We start from the raw sequence: 17,428 nt of genomic DNA on the forward strand, positions 1-17,428 counted from the left end.
TTTGATTTGAGTCTACCATGTACTGCAGAATTTAGCACATACAGAATAGTCATGACAAGGTGGCAGGTTGACTTTCCTTAACCATAGTAAATTAATTAAGAATTTTTAATGCGATAAGTAATAGCTTTCATGGGGTTTTTTTGGGTACTACCCCAGAAGTATTACACAATTGCCATTGTCACCTTGAACTCTCAAATACTTTATTATTAATTTCATACCTTAGCCCAAGCACTATCCTAAACAATGGCATATGAAATAGAAATAATTGTTAATATTGACTTTCTAGTATACAATCCCTGTAACCAACATAGCAACCATATAACTGACAAAAAGTCACTCATGCTAAGCTTATCTAATTAAGGCAACTTCATTAGAATACTGTTCTCAGTCTACATTTCACACCTGTAATCATAGCTATGGCTTGCTTCAGGACATATTCCCTTTAAATTGCAAATCATCACTACAGATTATTCTTCAACTCAAAAACATCAATTATATCCAAGTTTCTGACTCAAGGTTACAATATGTGCATCAATCACCAATCAAGTATAGATAGGACTTTACTATAGCTGGACAACTCAAAGAAAGACATGAGTAGTTAATTACTCCACTGCGTCTGTGGGTGAGGAGAGAAAGAGAGGTGGGTGGGGAGAGAAGAGAGGGGAGTGTGGAGAGAAGAGCCACAGGCTTGTTATGCAAAGGTGCTGGCTGATTTAAATACTGACATACACAGGGGAGAACTCTGCAATGCAATTTATTAACAATGACCTTTGTTCGTACCAATTCACACTACACCTAGGAGAGAATGCTCCTGAGCTTTCTGAAGGATAAGACTGTTCTATATACATTTCTACACTCATCTTTTGCATCTTGTCCAATTACCATAGGATATTGTTACTTAATTGTGCCTGTTCATCAGTTTCCCTTTTGTTCGTTTCTCCTTGCCCCCTTTTCCTGTCTCTGCATTTTTTTTTCTTCTGTTCTAATTAAAAGGTCAAATGTCTACTGTTTATTTCCAAGCGCTGCTTGACTTAGCACTGTTTTTATTTCTCAAGAGTTTGTTGCTTGTCATTACTTCATTGCTCATGAAAGCTTATTGTAATTGCCTGAAGCAATGATTGCTGCAGCATTCCTATAATTTCCCCACACTTAAGATTGTTGGAATGATAGTTCTATTGCAGATCATGTTCGACAATAAGTGTCTCTAATGTTAAAGAATTTGCCCAAATATTGAAATATTTGCAACAATACCCCAGATGCTGCTAAACTGACAAATTTTAATGACATCCCCATGTAAATTGCCCAGTAATAGAAGCAAGATTTGTTCCTGAAATGGTGCTGCCCAAAAGATACTTTGAATTACTGCATTGTATTCTTAGGAGTAGTAAATCATTATTAGCAATTTTAAAATAAAAATTATTACCCCCTCCCCCCTTTTTGCTTTTCCATTATCAAAATCCAATCATTCACTTTTTGGAGCTCATTTGACTAATTTATTCAGCTTCACGGTTTCGTTTTCAATTCTCATAAAGGAAGTAAACCGTGAGCCTCTTCTACCCTCATCCAAATTCCCAGCAAATTATCCTTGTATACAAGTATGCAGGAAAAAAACAGGTAAACACAGCATGATACCTCAATCTAGCACAATTTAATATATTTACAGGAAGTGGTAGCAAAAAGTACACACACGACTTTCATACTTCAGTATTTGGAGATGCCAGTGTTGGTACCCTGTCGGTTGCAGCTCATGTCTGTCTCCTGAGGAGGTCATTACGGTTCCTTGCTGTGGCATGTCAGAACTGGCGGTCGTTGAGTTGGGCACCGTACCCCGACAGACAAAGATCCACATGCGCTCACACATTTTGTGGGGTGAATTTGTACTTACAGGGTTACATTGTACTTTGCTCAAAGCCTGCATGCATTCATGTAAAACTCCGTTATCTCACTTTTTAGATTAGAATCAATCTAATCATGGCATAGACAGAGAAGACAGGGGGCTAACACCTTCAACATATTGTCTAGCTATCACCATTGTTAACAGCTAACCTGAGGATGCAACTTTTAAAAAAAGGTTTTGTGATTTACACATGAAAGAAGTGAAACTATCATGGTATTCAAACAGATGAAAGACTTATCAATTTTTCAACGTATAATTTCAGTTATATCACACTGTAAATTTTTGCTATAAATTCTGTATAAGATGATTGAGCCCTCCACTATCACCTGAAGGAGCGACGCTCCGAAACTTAGTGTGCTTCCAATTAAACCTGTTGGACTATAACCTGGTGTTGTGATTTTTAGCTTCATACTTCAGGTTTGACATTTTTTTTCCCCTGTTGATTGATCTTTGAAGGAAATAATGGATTTAATTGTTTAGCCCATATGCCTTTTAGATTGGTGTGTCTTGCCTACCGTTAAAACTGTTGTTTCCTTCACTTCCATTATAGAATCATGGAATCCCTACAGTGCAGAAAGGCAGGCCCAGAGTCCATTCAGACCCAGTCCCCTACTCCATCCCTGCATTTACCATGGCTAACCTGCCTAGCCTACACATCCTTGGACACCATGGGGTAATTTTATATGGCCAATCCACCTAACATAGAACATATTACACATCTTTGGACTGTGGGAGGAACCGGAGACTGTTAAGCCTTCATTTGAGCAAATGAAGCAACTCATTCTAAAGCTGGCATTTTAAATTTTCTGCCAGTCCTAGACATAGCGGTTTTCATAGCAAACACATGACATTGCTGCATAACTTTCAAATTATTACTCCAATTTGCTAATTTTAGAGCAAATATGCATGCAGTGCCTATGTATGGAAATAGCATTCAGTATTGCAAGTGGGCCATTTGATTCAGTCTTCATTTCAAATGGTTCTGCAACCACACACTGACAAAACTAGCCACTGTATGATTTTAGAAACGTAATTGCATATGGAAATGGAAATTATAAAAAGGAACATACAATGCTATCCTTAAATTCAAAACAATTTTACTCATTTAGGATAGCATAATTGAGACAAAGCCCATAACTCAGAACACCATTTTTAATTTGAACTGTATTAAAGAGTATTCAGACTGAACAGACTTAAAAGTTCTTGTAGATTTAACATGGTAAATAAAACAACTTACTTGAACAACAAATCGTATTTCACATGTGATTTTTCTCCAGCCATTTATGCAAGTTTCCTGTACCCACAGAATCTACTTATTTAATATTTCCACCCTCCAGCAGTTAACAGTTACTATACTACATCTAGCATCTTCAGTTTTTAAAAAATATATTATCCACTGCTTAAAACTATGATGACACTATTTATTTTAAAATAGTATTGTACACAATAACAAATAGTTTCCCAGCAAAAAATTTTAGAAGTTGCATAAATTACATGTAACAAAAATACATGGGGAAAGGAAGACAGAGGAGATAACAGATTTCTGCAATGAAGGATTAAGCTATTCTAATAAAAAAAGCAAATCTTTAGATACAATATCTTCAAACAAAATTTCAAAACGTATTTTTTATTTGAGCAGCTACAAGCATAAGAATCTCTCCAATTTTTCTTTGCCAGTTCTTAATGTCTTTTGACACTTCGCACCATAATTCTCCATGTCTTGGCTCTGCATTTTCACACCGCCTTTTCACATCCTCATGCTGTTCCTATATGGAAGGATAAATTAAAATGAATTTGAAGCTTTGATTAATTTTTTTAAAAAAAATCTATGTAAACCTAATATTCAATGCTGTTCACTGTGAAGATTCAAGTAAAGCCATATGCAGAAACTGTAAATTGTTCAGTCCATTTCTGAATTATTGAACAGTTCTGACCTAGCAATGACCTAGTTATCCTATATTTAACAAAGATTTGCTAGCAGATTGAGCACCTTCATCTTATAATTCAAAAATGTGTTTTAATACTTTTTTTGTACAGAATCAGGATAGAGTATATATTTAAAATTACAGATTAGTAAAAATAACATCCATTTGTTTTACTGTTATGTTTAAAGGTAAATGTTTAGCTTACAGTGTAATAAAGTTGCTTTAAAACTTTATACTAAATATTAACTTTTTAAATCTAGAAAAGCCATACTTGGTCCAAAATTATATTATTGTTAAATAAAATTAACAAAATATTGATGCAAACAACCAGAGGCATTGTAAAACCTCCTCTTAAGTTTGAAGATTTTTCGCTCACGCTTATTTGTTTATTCATTATTGAACATTTATGTGGTTAATGAATACTAATAACTCACTGGATATCTTACACTAGCTTTTTAATTTTGGTAATCCATTCCTTGAATTATAAGCACTCTTATTCATCTGCAATACAAAATTAATCTACACCTTTTCAGCACCTGAGGATCAATCATTTTGCTATTAATCAGATTAACCCGCTCTCTTTTTACAACCTGTACTTAATGGTAGAAGTTTCAAAACCATTCTGGCTAGGTAATGGGCTATCGGAGCACTTATCTGGTTATACACTTTTCTAGTTATCCTACCCAATATGCACAATATATACACTATCTATGGTAACATCAACCACTTACCAACATGTCCAAGTGCTGCACATGCATAGAAGGTATATTCAATAAACTATTTTCATTTGGGTAAGCCATAGTTTTGTATGAATGCAGGTTCGCCATATTTCCTATGGATGATAAATCTCTTTTCTATGGTAATGCGGAGCCAAAAGTTTGAAAATGAACAACAAACCAACTTAGCAATATTCTCATCTCCCATTAATTTACTTCCACCATTCATGTAATAGACCTGCTTCAGACCAAAATGCTGGAAGTAACTAATTCCAGCAGATGGAGTTACATTTTCATCTGGCATACAGCAATATATCCTGACATTTGGCAGCTCCAAATTGGGAATAAAATCACAAATAAGAACCAAAACCAGGCTCTCAAAAATGACACTGAAATATAAACCTAGGTCTTTATTTAGAGAACATTTGGTTACCTCAGTGCCATGCTGTAGCTCAAATTTGTAGAACAGAGCCCAAGCATCTCCAAGATCAGGATCAATTTTGACAGTTCTGTGGAACCACTCTCTAGCCTTGGTTATTTTACGTTCACTCCAGAACAGTCTGAAATACAAAAGAAATGCAATTTGAAAAACAAAATACTGTTGCTATAAAGAGATGACTTGGCCTTTCTAGTTATCTCATTTTCCGACAATAGGTAGAAATTAATAACTTTTTATTGAATGTATACATGCAATAGGGTAACATTTTGTAGCTGGAAATGTGTTGCTGGAAATGTGTTGCTGGAAAAGCGCAGCAGGTCAGGCAGCATCCAGGGAACAGGAGAATCGACGTTTCGGGCATAAGCCCTTCTTCAGGAAGGGCTTCCTGAAGAAGGGCTTATGCCCGAAACGTCGATTCTCCTGTTCCCTGGATGCTGCCTGACCTGCTGCGCTTTTCCAGCAACACATTTCCAGCTCTGATCTCCAGCATCTGCATACCTCACTTTCTCCTCTAACATTTTGTAGCTATAAACCGGAAATAGTTAACCTGACTTAGAAGAACAAAACAAATCACAAACATCAAGGAACACTGCTATTCATTTTGAAAATACTCCAACGCAGGGATTAATGCAATTTAATAGAATCAAATGATCTGAGAATTAATATTTTTGACACTACATGTGGAACTTAAAAGGGTTCAGAAAAGATTTTTAAGGATATTGCCAAGGTTTGAAGGTTCAAGCTATAGGAAGGCTGAATAGGCTGGGGCTGTTTTCTCTGCAGCTTTGAAGACTGAGGGATGACCTTACAGGTTTATAAAATCATGAAGGGCTTGGATAGGGTAAATAGACAAGGATTTTTCAACGGGTTGGAGGGAGTCCAGAACCAGAGGGCATAAGTTTAGACTGGGTAGAGAAAGATTTAAAAGGGACCTAAGGGCAACTTTTTCACGCAAAAGGTGGTGCATATATGGAATGAGCTGCCAGAGGAATTGGAGGAGACTGGTTCAATTACAACATTTAAAAGGCATCCGGATGGGTACATGAATAGGAAGGATTTAAGAGGGATATGGGAATGGATTAGTTTAGGTTATCTGGTCGGCACGGACGAGTTGGACCAAAGGGTCTATTTCCATTCTGTACATCTCTATGACTCTTTGTTCTTATTCCTCTTTAATTATTAAAATGTTATTTTTTAAAAATAAAGAATTATACCAAAAGTATAATGTAACTATAATAGACAATCTAAACATAATACTTAAATAGTAGCATAAATTTATCATTAAACTATTTCAATCTTTCTCTTTAGTAGCTTGCATTCACACTAGAACTGACATGTTTTAAACAGGAAATATTTTGTTAAATGCATTAAATGTTGAACTAATTTTGCTCTTTGCACCCTACTAATCCTGGGTAGATTTGAACTGCACATTTGGAGACTGTACAAATTTTACAGTGTGAAAATTTCGGACCCTCCTTCGTTTTTCCACTGTACAGACCTCCACGTTCTACCTGCAGCAGCTGGAACTGGATGTCAATCCATCAGCACCAACGCTATAATTAAAACGTGCGGCCATGCAGTTGCTCAGAGGGTTCACATCAGACTTATTGGCATGCCAACCCTTCCTGATATATTGATTTCCAGTTTTGCAAGTTGCTGATGCACAGACTGTGGAGGTCTGCACTAAAGAAATGAAAAACAAGGGAATGTAGGCTTGCATGCTCAGTGACTTCACAAATTAGAGGGAATGCTGGTCTAAATACAGAATTACAGACAGAGTCATACAGATGTATGGCACAGAAACAGACCTTTCAATCCAACTCGCCCATGGCAAACAGATATCCTAAATTAATCTAGTCCCATTTGCCAGTACTTGGCCCATATCCCTCTAAACTCTTCCTATTCGTGTACCCATCCAGATGCCTTTTAAATCCGTAATTGTATCAGCCTCCACCACTTCCCCTGGCAGCTCATTCCATATACATACCATTTGTGTGACAAAAGGTGGCCCTCAGGTCACTTCAAAATTTTTCCGCTCTCACCCTAAACCTATGCCCTCTCATTCTGGACTCCCCCACCCCAGGGAAAAGACCTTGTCTATTTACCCTATCCATACACCTCATGATTTTGTAAACCTCTATGAGGTTACCTCTCAGCCTCCGAGGGTCTAAGGAAAACAGCCCGAGCCTATTTGATTCCACAGTGAAATGGACTTAATGTTCCTGCTCCAGAAACCATGCGCAATTTCAGTACTGCTTTAGATTTAGGCTGTTTATACATGAAGCAGTACTGAAGTGAATTAGTTTGCTTTGCTGCAATGTTATGACAATACAATGTTTCTGCATATCATTACTACATTTAAGCAAAAGACTGGATGTAGCAACTTACTTTGCTACCGCGAGGAGGACATGAGGATCATGCTCGCATTTCTTCAGAGCATCTACACTCTTGGTCTTTCTTTGTGGTCTTGCTTCCAGGAAAACAGCTTCAGCCCAAAGAATACCTATAAATAAAACATTTCCAAAACATTCACTGGAACAATGCAAATCTTTTATAATGAATACAAAGAAAATGTATTCATTCTTTGTGTACATGACACTCATTAGGCCTTAGTTGAAAAAGTTTGTACAATTGTGGGCACATTACAGGAAAGACATGAATGCATTGGAGAAAGTACAGAAACAATTTACAAAAATGGTTCCAGGAATGAGAAACTTCATTTATGAAGACAGACTTGAAGAAGTTGTGCTTGTTCTCCATCGACAGGAGAGGTTGCAAGAAGATTCAGTAGGCGTTTTTAAAATCATGAGCAGGCTGGATAGAATAGATAATAAGAACCTATTCCAACTCATAAAAGAAAAAAAAGTTGATTTAGTGATGTGCAAAAGTAGCAAGGGTAATGTGAGAGAAAAAAAAATTTCACATAGCAATTGGTTAGGGTATGGAATGTACTGTCTGGAAATGCGGAATTGGCAGGTTCAAGTGAAGCATTCAACAGGGTATTTTACAATTGCTTGGATAGAAATGATGTGAAGGGATAAAGGAGAAAAGGCAGGAATTTGGCACCAAGTAATAGAACCTATGCTGACATGAGTTGAATGGCCGCCTTCTGTGCTGTAACAGTTATGTGACATCATAGGTCCATCTCCTGTTCTATTATTCACTAGTATTCAAGCACTTGGAATGTGATTTAGGATGTCCTTGATGTTCTCAACACCGTCTAAATATGATTGATTCAGCCATTACTTCACAACAGCAATCTTACTAAAGCAATAAATCATTTAATCCTTATTTTAAACCATGTTGATGTTAAAATACTGGGCAGAACTTTTATCTTTATTTCCATTGCAAAAAAAATGATTGGGTTGTTTAACGTGTGGGCGATCTGACAATTCCAACTTCGAATTCTGGATTGATCAATAAATATCAGAAAGATGTTGTGAAACTTGAAAGGGTTCAGAAAAGATTTACAAGGATATTGCCAGGATTGGAGGATTTGAGCTACAGAGTGAGAGGCTGAACAGGTTGGGGCTGTTTTTCCTGGAGCATCGGAGGGTATGGGGTGACCTTATGGAGGTTTACAAAATTATGAGGGGCATGGATAGGATAAATAGACAAAGTCTTTTCCCTGGGCTGGGGGTAGTCCAGAACTGGAGGGCATAGGTTTAGGGTGAGAGGGGAAAGATATAAAAGAGATCTAAGGGGCAACGTTTTCATACAGAGGGTGATACGTTATGGAATGAGCTGCTTGAGGAAGTAGTAGAAGCTAGTACAATTGCAACATTTAATAGGCATCTGGATGGGTAAATGAACAGGAAGGGTTTGGAGGGATATGGGCCGGGAGCTGGCAGGTGGGACTAGATTGCGTTGGGAGATTTGGTCGGCATGGACAAGTTGAACCAAAGGGTCTGTTTCCTTGCTGTATGTTTCTATGACTCTATAATAATTCTTTAAGTTAAGGTGACAGACAGTTCCTTGATCAGTTGTTGAACATGTTCAAGGCATAGATTTAGAAATTAAGAGAATGAAAGCACATAACAAAATCATGGCTGATCCATCATTTTATTGCTAAGTAGATCAAGTTTGAAGGGCTAAACAGCCTCCTGCTGCTGTTATTTCTTGTGTTCACATAGATCCCATATTTCCTGAGGAGGGCACTACTACACTTTAGCTCCATGTTAGAGCAAGTTTCAACAAAGGGTCTATGGGTAAGCTTGAGTGCTAGATCTGCAGTGTTAAAGTACTGCTGAGTGCAAAGTTTAAATGCTGAATCACTATGACATCATTGCCTGTTATGTTGTATGAGATATTGTCAAAGAGCAAATCACCTTTTTCTATTATGCATCTAATCGGAATTAAAGCATGATACAGCGCTGAAAGCTGTTTGGCCCTTCATACCTCTATTCGCTTCTTGGTACAGCCACCCTATCAAACTCATTCTTGATCTTTCCCTTGCCTTTTAATTTCTTGTTCAGATGTTTATGTTTTTAATTATTATCCCCAAAATACAATTCCATTGTGAATTTACTTCAGGCAACTCAAAAGGCACAAACTACATGCTGCTAACACAAGGCACAAATTATTGTCACAAATAAAAGAAAACAATTTGTTTTAGATGGGCAAATTTGACAGGAATACCCAATATTTTTGCTGTGCTTGTTCCACCTCCTTACTTTCAAAACTTCATCTCAAACCTTTGAAGGACAATTAACAACTGATAGCTGAAAGAATGTAAGTGAATTTATCAGCACTGCAGCTGAAAATTAATTAAAAGACAAGTTGAATGCATATTATTGGCAGGATTTGAATCCAGGTCCAACACTGATAAATTGATGCTGAAAATTAATTCATCATTACACTAAAATAATCACTGAAATTACAACTTACTGTCAAAATTAGCTTTAAGTCTGAGAAACGTAAGGCAACAACTTAAAAAAATTAAATAATCATTTATTGACAGGTTCTCTGAAGCTTCCTGAGCATCAAGTTAAATGAGAATTGGCTGACACCTCAGAAACTCCAAATGGGTTGTTAACTATAGGACGTTTTGATTGTGACAGAGATCTTGATTGATTACCATAAATACGTTGCTTCACTAGTATTCAATTACACGCAGCAAAAGTAAACCAATTTCCCAGAGGAAAAGAAAGAAAACCATTCTAAAATGCACCTAGGTGTAACCAGCCATACTACTTAATGACAAGCAAAGCGGACAAAATTACCAGACAGGGAAGCCAGCACTATCACACAAATAACAGGCTGAATTATAAACTGAATTTATTTCATGAAGAATACTTTTTTAAAAGAGTTTAATTATTCTGCTTAAAAACATGAACCTTCATGCTGCTAACATTATAAATAAACATGTCTTTACTTAAACAATGCTATTTGACAGAATATAGAATGTTCTGACGTGAAATCTGAACTGTTGCTGATTTGTTTTGTGTTTGACTCCTTCTAGACTGGAACTGCCTTGCAACTTGCCATTGATTGTTGCGCATAAAGGTGACAGAGGTGCCCCATTCAATGAAAGCATACCAGTCATGGCTGATTAGTTGGCAGTGCATGCAAGGTTTGAGATATGGATGAGAGGCTTGCAGGAGTGTTGAGTACATAAGGGGAGGTGGAGTAAATGAATGTTCAATGTGAGCTACAATTGAGATGGTTGATAGGCAAGTAATGCGATTGTGGTCACTTGGACAATATCAGAGGCTAGTGGTGCAGTCAATAGAATATGGCATTTAAAGATGCATCTACTGACGTTCACCACTCACATGAAATCACTGCAGTACTTGCAGCACTTTATTCGATTCTTCTGGGCACAACTCTTGCCATTGATCTCCAGTTATTTGGTAGCACTGTTTTCTCCACAAATCTGGACTGCCTCTTGTGGATTCAGGAAATCTATCCTCCTTTCTACTTCCTCCACTTAGGCCTCCATTGCACCATCTGAAAACTCTGGCACCCACTCTCTCCCAAGTTGTCACTTGCCCTATAATGGCTAGGATCAGGCCACCAAAGTGCACCTCATTTTAAAATCTATATATTACTTTTAAGCAGTGCTGGGAAGTTACAGTTTTCGATCTCCCTCCCACAGGTGATGAACACAGCCAACCAACACTGAACTGAGCAATGACTACATGAAGCAACTGTGGAAATGAACACCAGCACAAAGTTGACATGTTACCTGTATTACACTGAACTGAATGCATTGTGATCAGTGTATCCTTTCTTGGAACTGTGCAATAATTTTCTTCTGATTTCAACAGCAATGCCAATAATTTGAGTGGCAAACTGGTATCAAGTATTGGTCTCTAATGTTTATAAATGAATGAATTAAGTACTCCAAAAAAGAAAACATACTCAAACATCAAAAAGATAACCAATTTGAAAGAAGGCTGCAGTTAGTAAACGGAAGCACCAGGCACCTTGTTGCTTTCCTTTGGAAGTACATGAAATGAACTTACCAGAATTGGAGCATTCTTGAAGAGCCTTTGCCATTAAAGTATTTGAAATATTTTTCAAACCAGCCCTGTACTCTAATCTTACAGATTCCAACCTGAGAAACAACAGAAATATTTTTCCAGAAGCAAGTTACTCAGTGTATTAAATATCAAAAATTCCAAAACTACTCTTAAGTAAATGAAACTAATGGAGCTAAATACAGTTGATGGCCATGGAAATCTTTTCCTAGCTCTTAACTAGAATTTCAAAAAGTGAGCAACTTCTATAGACTTGGGGCGTCATTTTAATTTTACAAAATGGTTACACATTGCACGGGCACTTGTTAATTATAGAGCTGTATGTTGCTAATTAAAGCTTTGTACTGCTTTACTTCCTACCATAATTCCGGATTTTGTGGATTTTTCAGCCTTGCCTTTTCTAAGATAGCCCTTGCCCTTGTAAGATTACCAGCTTTCTCTTCAAGTCTGGATAGAAGCAACCACAGTGGACTGGAATGTGGACATTTCTTTAACTGTTCAGAAAAAATATACAATACAAAAAAAATTTAATGAAAATATATAACAGCAGCATCACATTCAAACAGTAGTTATTAAAATAATTTATAATTAAAGGAGAGATGATTTATGCATCATTTCAGAATTTTTAACAAAAAGGTAAATTGTATCTCTTTATGCAGGTAAACTTTCTTTAAATACCCAATTTATTAAGTCATTGTACATTTAATGGTTACCAAACTTACACACCCCCTGATTGTAAGATTCACGGGCTTTCTCTGTATTTTCGACTTGGTCTTCAATCTGACCCTTCATCATCCACAGTTTTGGGAAGTCTTCATAATGTTTTAGTGCTTCATCACACAACTCTCGAGCTCGAGGAATGTCTCCCAACACCCATTCCAATTTCACAGATTTCATGAATACCTACAAAAAGCAGAGAAAGATCGATAACCATTACTTTGTCTGGAGTGGGACAGGAAAGAAAATTAAATATCTGAAATATAAAGTGCAGATTTTCAATTTTTCTGTGTCACTTTTTACTTTCTCACAATGAAATATACTGGAATGAGAATTTTTATGTTTTCTTACTGTTCAAGTAAATTCGGAAAATTTTAATAACTGAGCAGCAAGTTTGTGTATCTAAAATGAGAGCTATTTATTCTCAGGTGCAAACTGTGGAAGTAAGCAAAGACCCAATGTCTTACTCATTTGATTCAACTTCATTATTTTTGACTTGGAGGTGCTGGGATTGAACTCGGGTGGACAGAGTTAAATGTCACACAACACCAGGTTATAGTCCAACAGGTTTATTTGGAAGCACTTGCTTTTGGAGCGCTGCTCCTTCATCAGGTAGCTGTGGAGCAGGATCATATGACACATAATTTATAGCAAAAGATTACAGGGTCATGCAACTGAAACGATATATTAAACGAACTTAGATTACTGTTAAGTCTTTCACCTTTCAGAATGGATTGCAGATTTTGGTTCATTAATATGTAAATCCCAGAACTTCTTTTAAGTCACATTCTTGAGATAACTTTAGGTTTTATTAAAAAGGTGACATCTCTGCTCGGACTATGCATTAAAGGTGTGAGGTTAGAGTCTGTCTGTCTCCCGATCTTGAATCAGACTGGTTCTATTTTTAAAGTAGGAATTTATAAAATGTTATATGGATTGACTACCTGCAGATTATGAGCTTTCTGAGCAAAATAGAATGGATCTGCAAATACAAATTCACCCCATAGACCGGTGTGTGTATGTGTGCGTGCTTGGTACAGTATGTGCGTGAGTGTGACTGTGTGTCGGTGAGGGTGTTGGGGGGCGTATGTGTGTATGTACACGAGACAGCGTGTGTATGCGTGGGTGTGAGTGTATGTAATCAGCAAAGACAAATATGATTCTGTTCCACAGCTACCCGATGAAGGAGCAGCACTTCAAAAGCTATTACTTCCAAATAAACCTTTTGGACTATAACCAGGTGTTGTGTGCTTTTTGATACAATACTATCAGGGAAGGAATTCCAGGATTTTGACTCAGCAACAGTGAAGTAACAGTTATATTACTAAGTCAGGACTGACAGTGGCGGCATTCTCGTGTATCTGCTGCACTTGTCCTTCTAGATCAAACTGGTTGCGGGTTTGGAAGGTGCAGTCTAAGGAACTTTGGTAAATTTCTGTAGTGCATCCTCTAGATAGTAGCAGCGGTATGTAATATGGTCACTGTTGGAGAGATTGGATGCTTGTCGATGTGGTGCTAATCAAGCAGCTGCTTTGTCCTGTTATAGTGTCAAGCTTCTTGAGCGTTATTGGAGCTGCATACATTCAGACAAGTGGACAGTAATCCATCACACTCCTGATTTGTGCCTTGCAGATGGTTGACAGGCTTTGGGGAGTCAGGAAGTGAATTACTTGCCACAGTATTCCTTGCTTCTGACCTGTCTTTATGTGGCAAATCCAGCTGAGTTTCTGGTCAATTGTAATCCCAAGGATGTTGATAGTGGGGGATTAAATTTATTATTATCCTAACTATTGGTAATGTAGAGACTAGAAATATTTTCAATTCATCCATAGCTTGGAAAAATATATGTTAGTCACATAATATTATTTAAAATATATAACACAACATATTCCTTTAAAGCAACAAAGTAGATTGTGGAAAGGACATAGGTTTACTCGCTGAGCTGGAAGGTTAATTTTCAGCGAGCGAACCTACATCCAGAACCTCAACCTGTGCTACAAATCTTCTCAAAACTCAGTAGGTTGTGCGATTATTACTGATACATCCAACCAAAGGAGTACTGATTATTTTAAGTTTAAATGTGAAATGCTCTGTATTTACTTACTCTTGCAGTGGGAGCACTGCTTCTAGCTTTAGCCAGCAGTCTTCGTGCTCTTTCATATTCATTGTTCTCAGACTCCAGCTTAACTGCAGCCAACCAAATTTCTTCACTGTTTGGGTTAGCCTGTTACAAAATAAAAAATACAATCAACCCAAAATATATTTGTTGAAATTAAAGAACTATATCACCAATATTTCACCTTGTTCAATCAAGCGATGTGGCTTCGCTGGCTACATCAGCCATTATTGCCGATCCTTGTGTGTCCTGAGAAAGTGATGAGCTGTCTTCTTGAACCACTGCACTCCTTGCAGTGGAAGAACATTCACAATGCTGTTACGAAGGGAGTTCCAGAACTTTGATCCAATGTCAGTGAAGGAATTGTGACACAGTTTCAAGTCAGGACAGTATGTGACTTGGAGGGGAACTGGCAGGTGGTGGTGCTCCCATGCACCTTATGTCCATTTCCTTCTACATTATAGGGTTCACAGATGCTTGGTGCGTCTTGTAGATGGTAGACTTTGCTATCTCTGTCACTGGTGTATGGATTGAATGTTGAAGGTGGTGAATAGTCCGCAAATCAAACAAACTGCTTTATATTGGATAGTGTTGAGCCCCAGTATTTTTGCAGCTGCATACAGACAAGTGTAGAGTATTCCATTACACTTCTAACACATCACCTTCCAAGTGTTTAGGAAGCACTGGTGAGATAGTCTGCGATTTACTTAGTGCAGAATTTCTAGCCTTTGATTTGCTCTTTTGGCCAAAGTATATTTATCACTAGTCCAGATCCAGATCAATTTATGGTAATGGTAATCCATTAAGAGTAACTGAATAGGGCAGTAATTTAATGGAGTGGATCTGCCCTATTTTTTAATGCAAAGGTTGTAACATGACCAGTTTTCCACATTATTGGGTAGATGCCAGTGTTGTAACTGTGCTGGAACAGCTTGGCTCAGAACACAGCTAGTTCTGAAGCACCAGTCTTCAGTACTTGTAACAGAATATTGTCAGGGTCTATCACCTCTGCAATATTCAGGTCTTCAGCTACTTTATGATATCATTGGAGTGAAGTGAATTGATCCAATACTGAATCTGTGATGCTGGGCATCACTGAAGGGGGCCAAAATGGATTCATTTAAAGATGGTTGCAAATGCTCATGTGCCAGGTTCTCCTACCATTGACGGTAGAGGTATTTGCTTAAGCCCCACCTCCTATTTGTTTCATTGAGTTGTGAATAGTAGGGTACAATGTGGCAGGACAGCAAGTTTAGATCTGAGCTGTTGGGGTCATAAAGGCAATCATTAGCGAGCAATTGCCAATCACAAGAAAACTGGGGGAGAGATTTTGGCCAGAGCACCTGAACGCACCGCCACTTTTTGAATGTTTTATATCCTGCTGAATCACAAGGACGGACAGATGGACCCTCAGCTTTAATATCTAAGCTGGAAGATAACATCTCAGATAATGCACTGGTATGACAACTAAAATATGTGCACCTGCCTGAAATGCAGTTTGTTCCTGTTTAGTTTTACTCTGAGAGAAGTGTTGTTAAGTGATCCAACCTGGCATAGCACTATTTTTGTTGTTGTTATACTGAATTTAAAATATATACTGAATTAGGCAATTAATAATTTTGTGTTTTAAAACTAAACTTTTATTCAAAGGGAGTCCTAATCTGAATCAAAAAAAATCTTTCTAAGTAGAACTTGTTTTTTATGAATTTACACAATTTCTAATATGTTCTCAAGGGATGTCTACTATAAGAAAAGATAGATCCAATTCCCACCCTGGTAGCAGTCAGGGACTTCTGGTCTATCTTATCTTTATCTTCAAACTAAAAGTTATGACAGAGTAGTAGAGGGAAGTGAAAGGGAGAAAATAGGAGGGAAAGTATAATACAGTTTTAAAAGGTTATTAAAACCAAATTACCAAATCAACCTTTGATGCAAAGTTGTCAATAAGAAAAGCAGCTGTTTGGCTCTCAAGATGCTTTCTGAACTGCTGCAGCTCCCAGGACTTGTAGTTTTGATGCAAGATTTATAGGTTCCATAGCATTTTACTTTTTTGATCATCATTGTGAAAACAATATATCAAGAGGCAATTCAAAGCACTTTCTAAAACTCTTATCAAACAGGATAATGTTGTTCATACAGACCTGAAAAGCAAGTGCAAGAATACTTCTAGCTGCAGGCACATCTCCAGCTAACCATTTAGACTTAGCTCCCATTAGCCAAAGAACTTCTGCTTTTGGGCAGTGAGCCACAGCTCTCTGCAAAAGGGCTTCCAAAGATTCTCTGAAATAAGATAGGATCATTTCATTTAAGTACGATTAGACATTATTTTCATGGTTAATCCGGGAAAATCATCCATCATTTTTAAACTAGATATAAATATAATTAATTATGGTCAGTCATTCATTACAGGTTCACATGTAATGAGGCTTACCAGAAATTGTAAAAATGGCATAAAATTATTTAAGCATCCTCAAACTACTAGACCTGTGCCTCGCAACCCACTTCATCTTCAACGACAAGATCTACAAACAAATCAATGGGACACCTATGGGATCACCAATACTAGGACTTATAGCAGAAGCAGAGGTTAGAACAAACAGCCTTTCCCACAATCCAGCCCAAGCTTTGGGTCTGCTATGTGGATAACACCTTTGTCATCACGAAACACAACAAACCACAAGCTAGAAGAAACCACAAGCACATAAACAATATCATAGAACATAGAAGAATACAGCGCAGTACAGGCCTTTGGCCCTCGATTTTGCGCCGATCCAAACCCACCTAACCTACACTAGCCCACTATCCACCACTATCCTCCATATGCCTATCCAATGCCTGCTTAAATGCCCATAAAGAGGGAGAGTCCACCACTACTACTGGCAGGGCATTCCATGAACTCAAGACTCGCTGAGTAAAGAACCTACCCCTAACATCTGTCCTATACCTACCACCCCTTAATTTAAAGCTATGCCCCCTCGTAATAGCTGACTCCATACGTGGAAAAAGGTTCTCACGGTCAACCCTATCTAAACCCCTAATCATCTTGTACACCTCTATCAAGTCACCCCTAAACCTTCTTTTCTCCAATGAAAACAACCCAAGTGCCTCAGCCTTTCCTCATACGATCTCCCTACCA

The 17,428-nt window shown here is 37.6% G+C and overlaps 1 protein-coding gene across 1 annotated transcript in view; it reads right to left on the reverse strand.

Annotated features, from left to right (window-relative positions):
• Nucleotides 1-3,031: 3,031 nt before the first annotated feature.
• Nucleotides 3,032-17,428, reverse strand: part of prpf6 (PRP6 pre-mRNA processing factor 6 homolog (S. cerevisiae)) — a 52,117-nt gene continuing 37,720 nt past the window's right edge. The window contains exons 14-21 of the mRNA XM_043710399.1: nt 16,434-16,572; nt 14,281-14,400; nt 12,186-12,362; nt 11,820-11,953; nt 11,445-11,536; nt 7,366-7,480; nt 4,972-5,098; nt 3,032-3,663 (exon numbers count right to left, since the gene is read on the reverse strand). Of these exons, the coding sequence (XP_043566334.1) occupies nt 3,511-3,663; nt 4,972-5,098; nt 7,366-7,480; nt 11,445-11,536; nt 11,820-11,953; nt 12,186-12,362; nt 14,281-14,400; nt 16,434-16,572 (1,057 nt within the window). The 3' untranslated portion in view covers nt 3,032-3,510. The remainder of the gene's footprint in view (nt 3,664-4,971; nt 5,099-7,365; nt 7,481-11,444; nt 11,537-11,819; nt 11,954-12,185; nt 12,363-14,280; nt 14,401-16,433; nt 16,573-17,428) is intronic.

This window comes from Chiloscyllium plagiosum, chromosome 20, assembly GCF_004010195.1.
Source record: "Chiloscyllium plagiosum isolate BGI_BamShark_2017 chromosome 20, ASM401019v2, whole genome shotgun sequence".
Lineage (NCBI taxonomy): Eukaryota > Metazoa > Chordata > Chondrichthyes > Orectolobiformes > Hemiscylliidae > Chiloscyllium > Chiloscyllium plagiosum.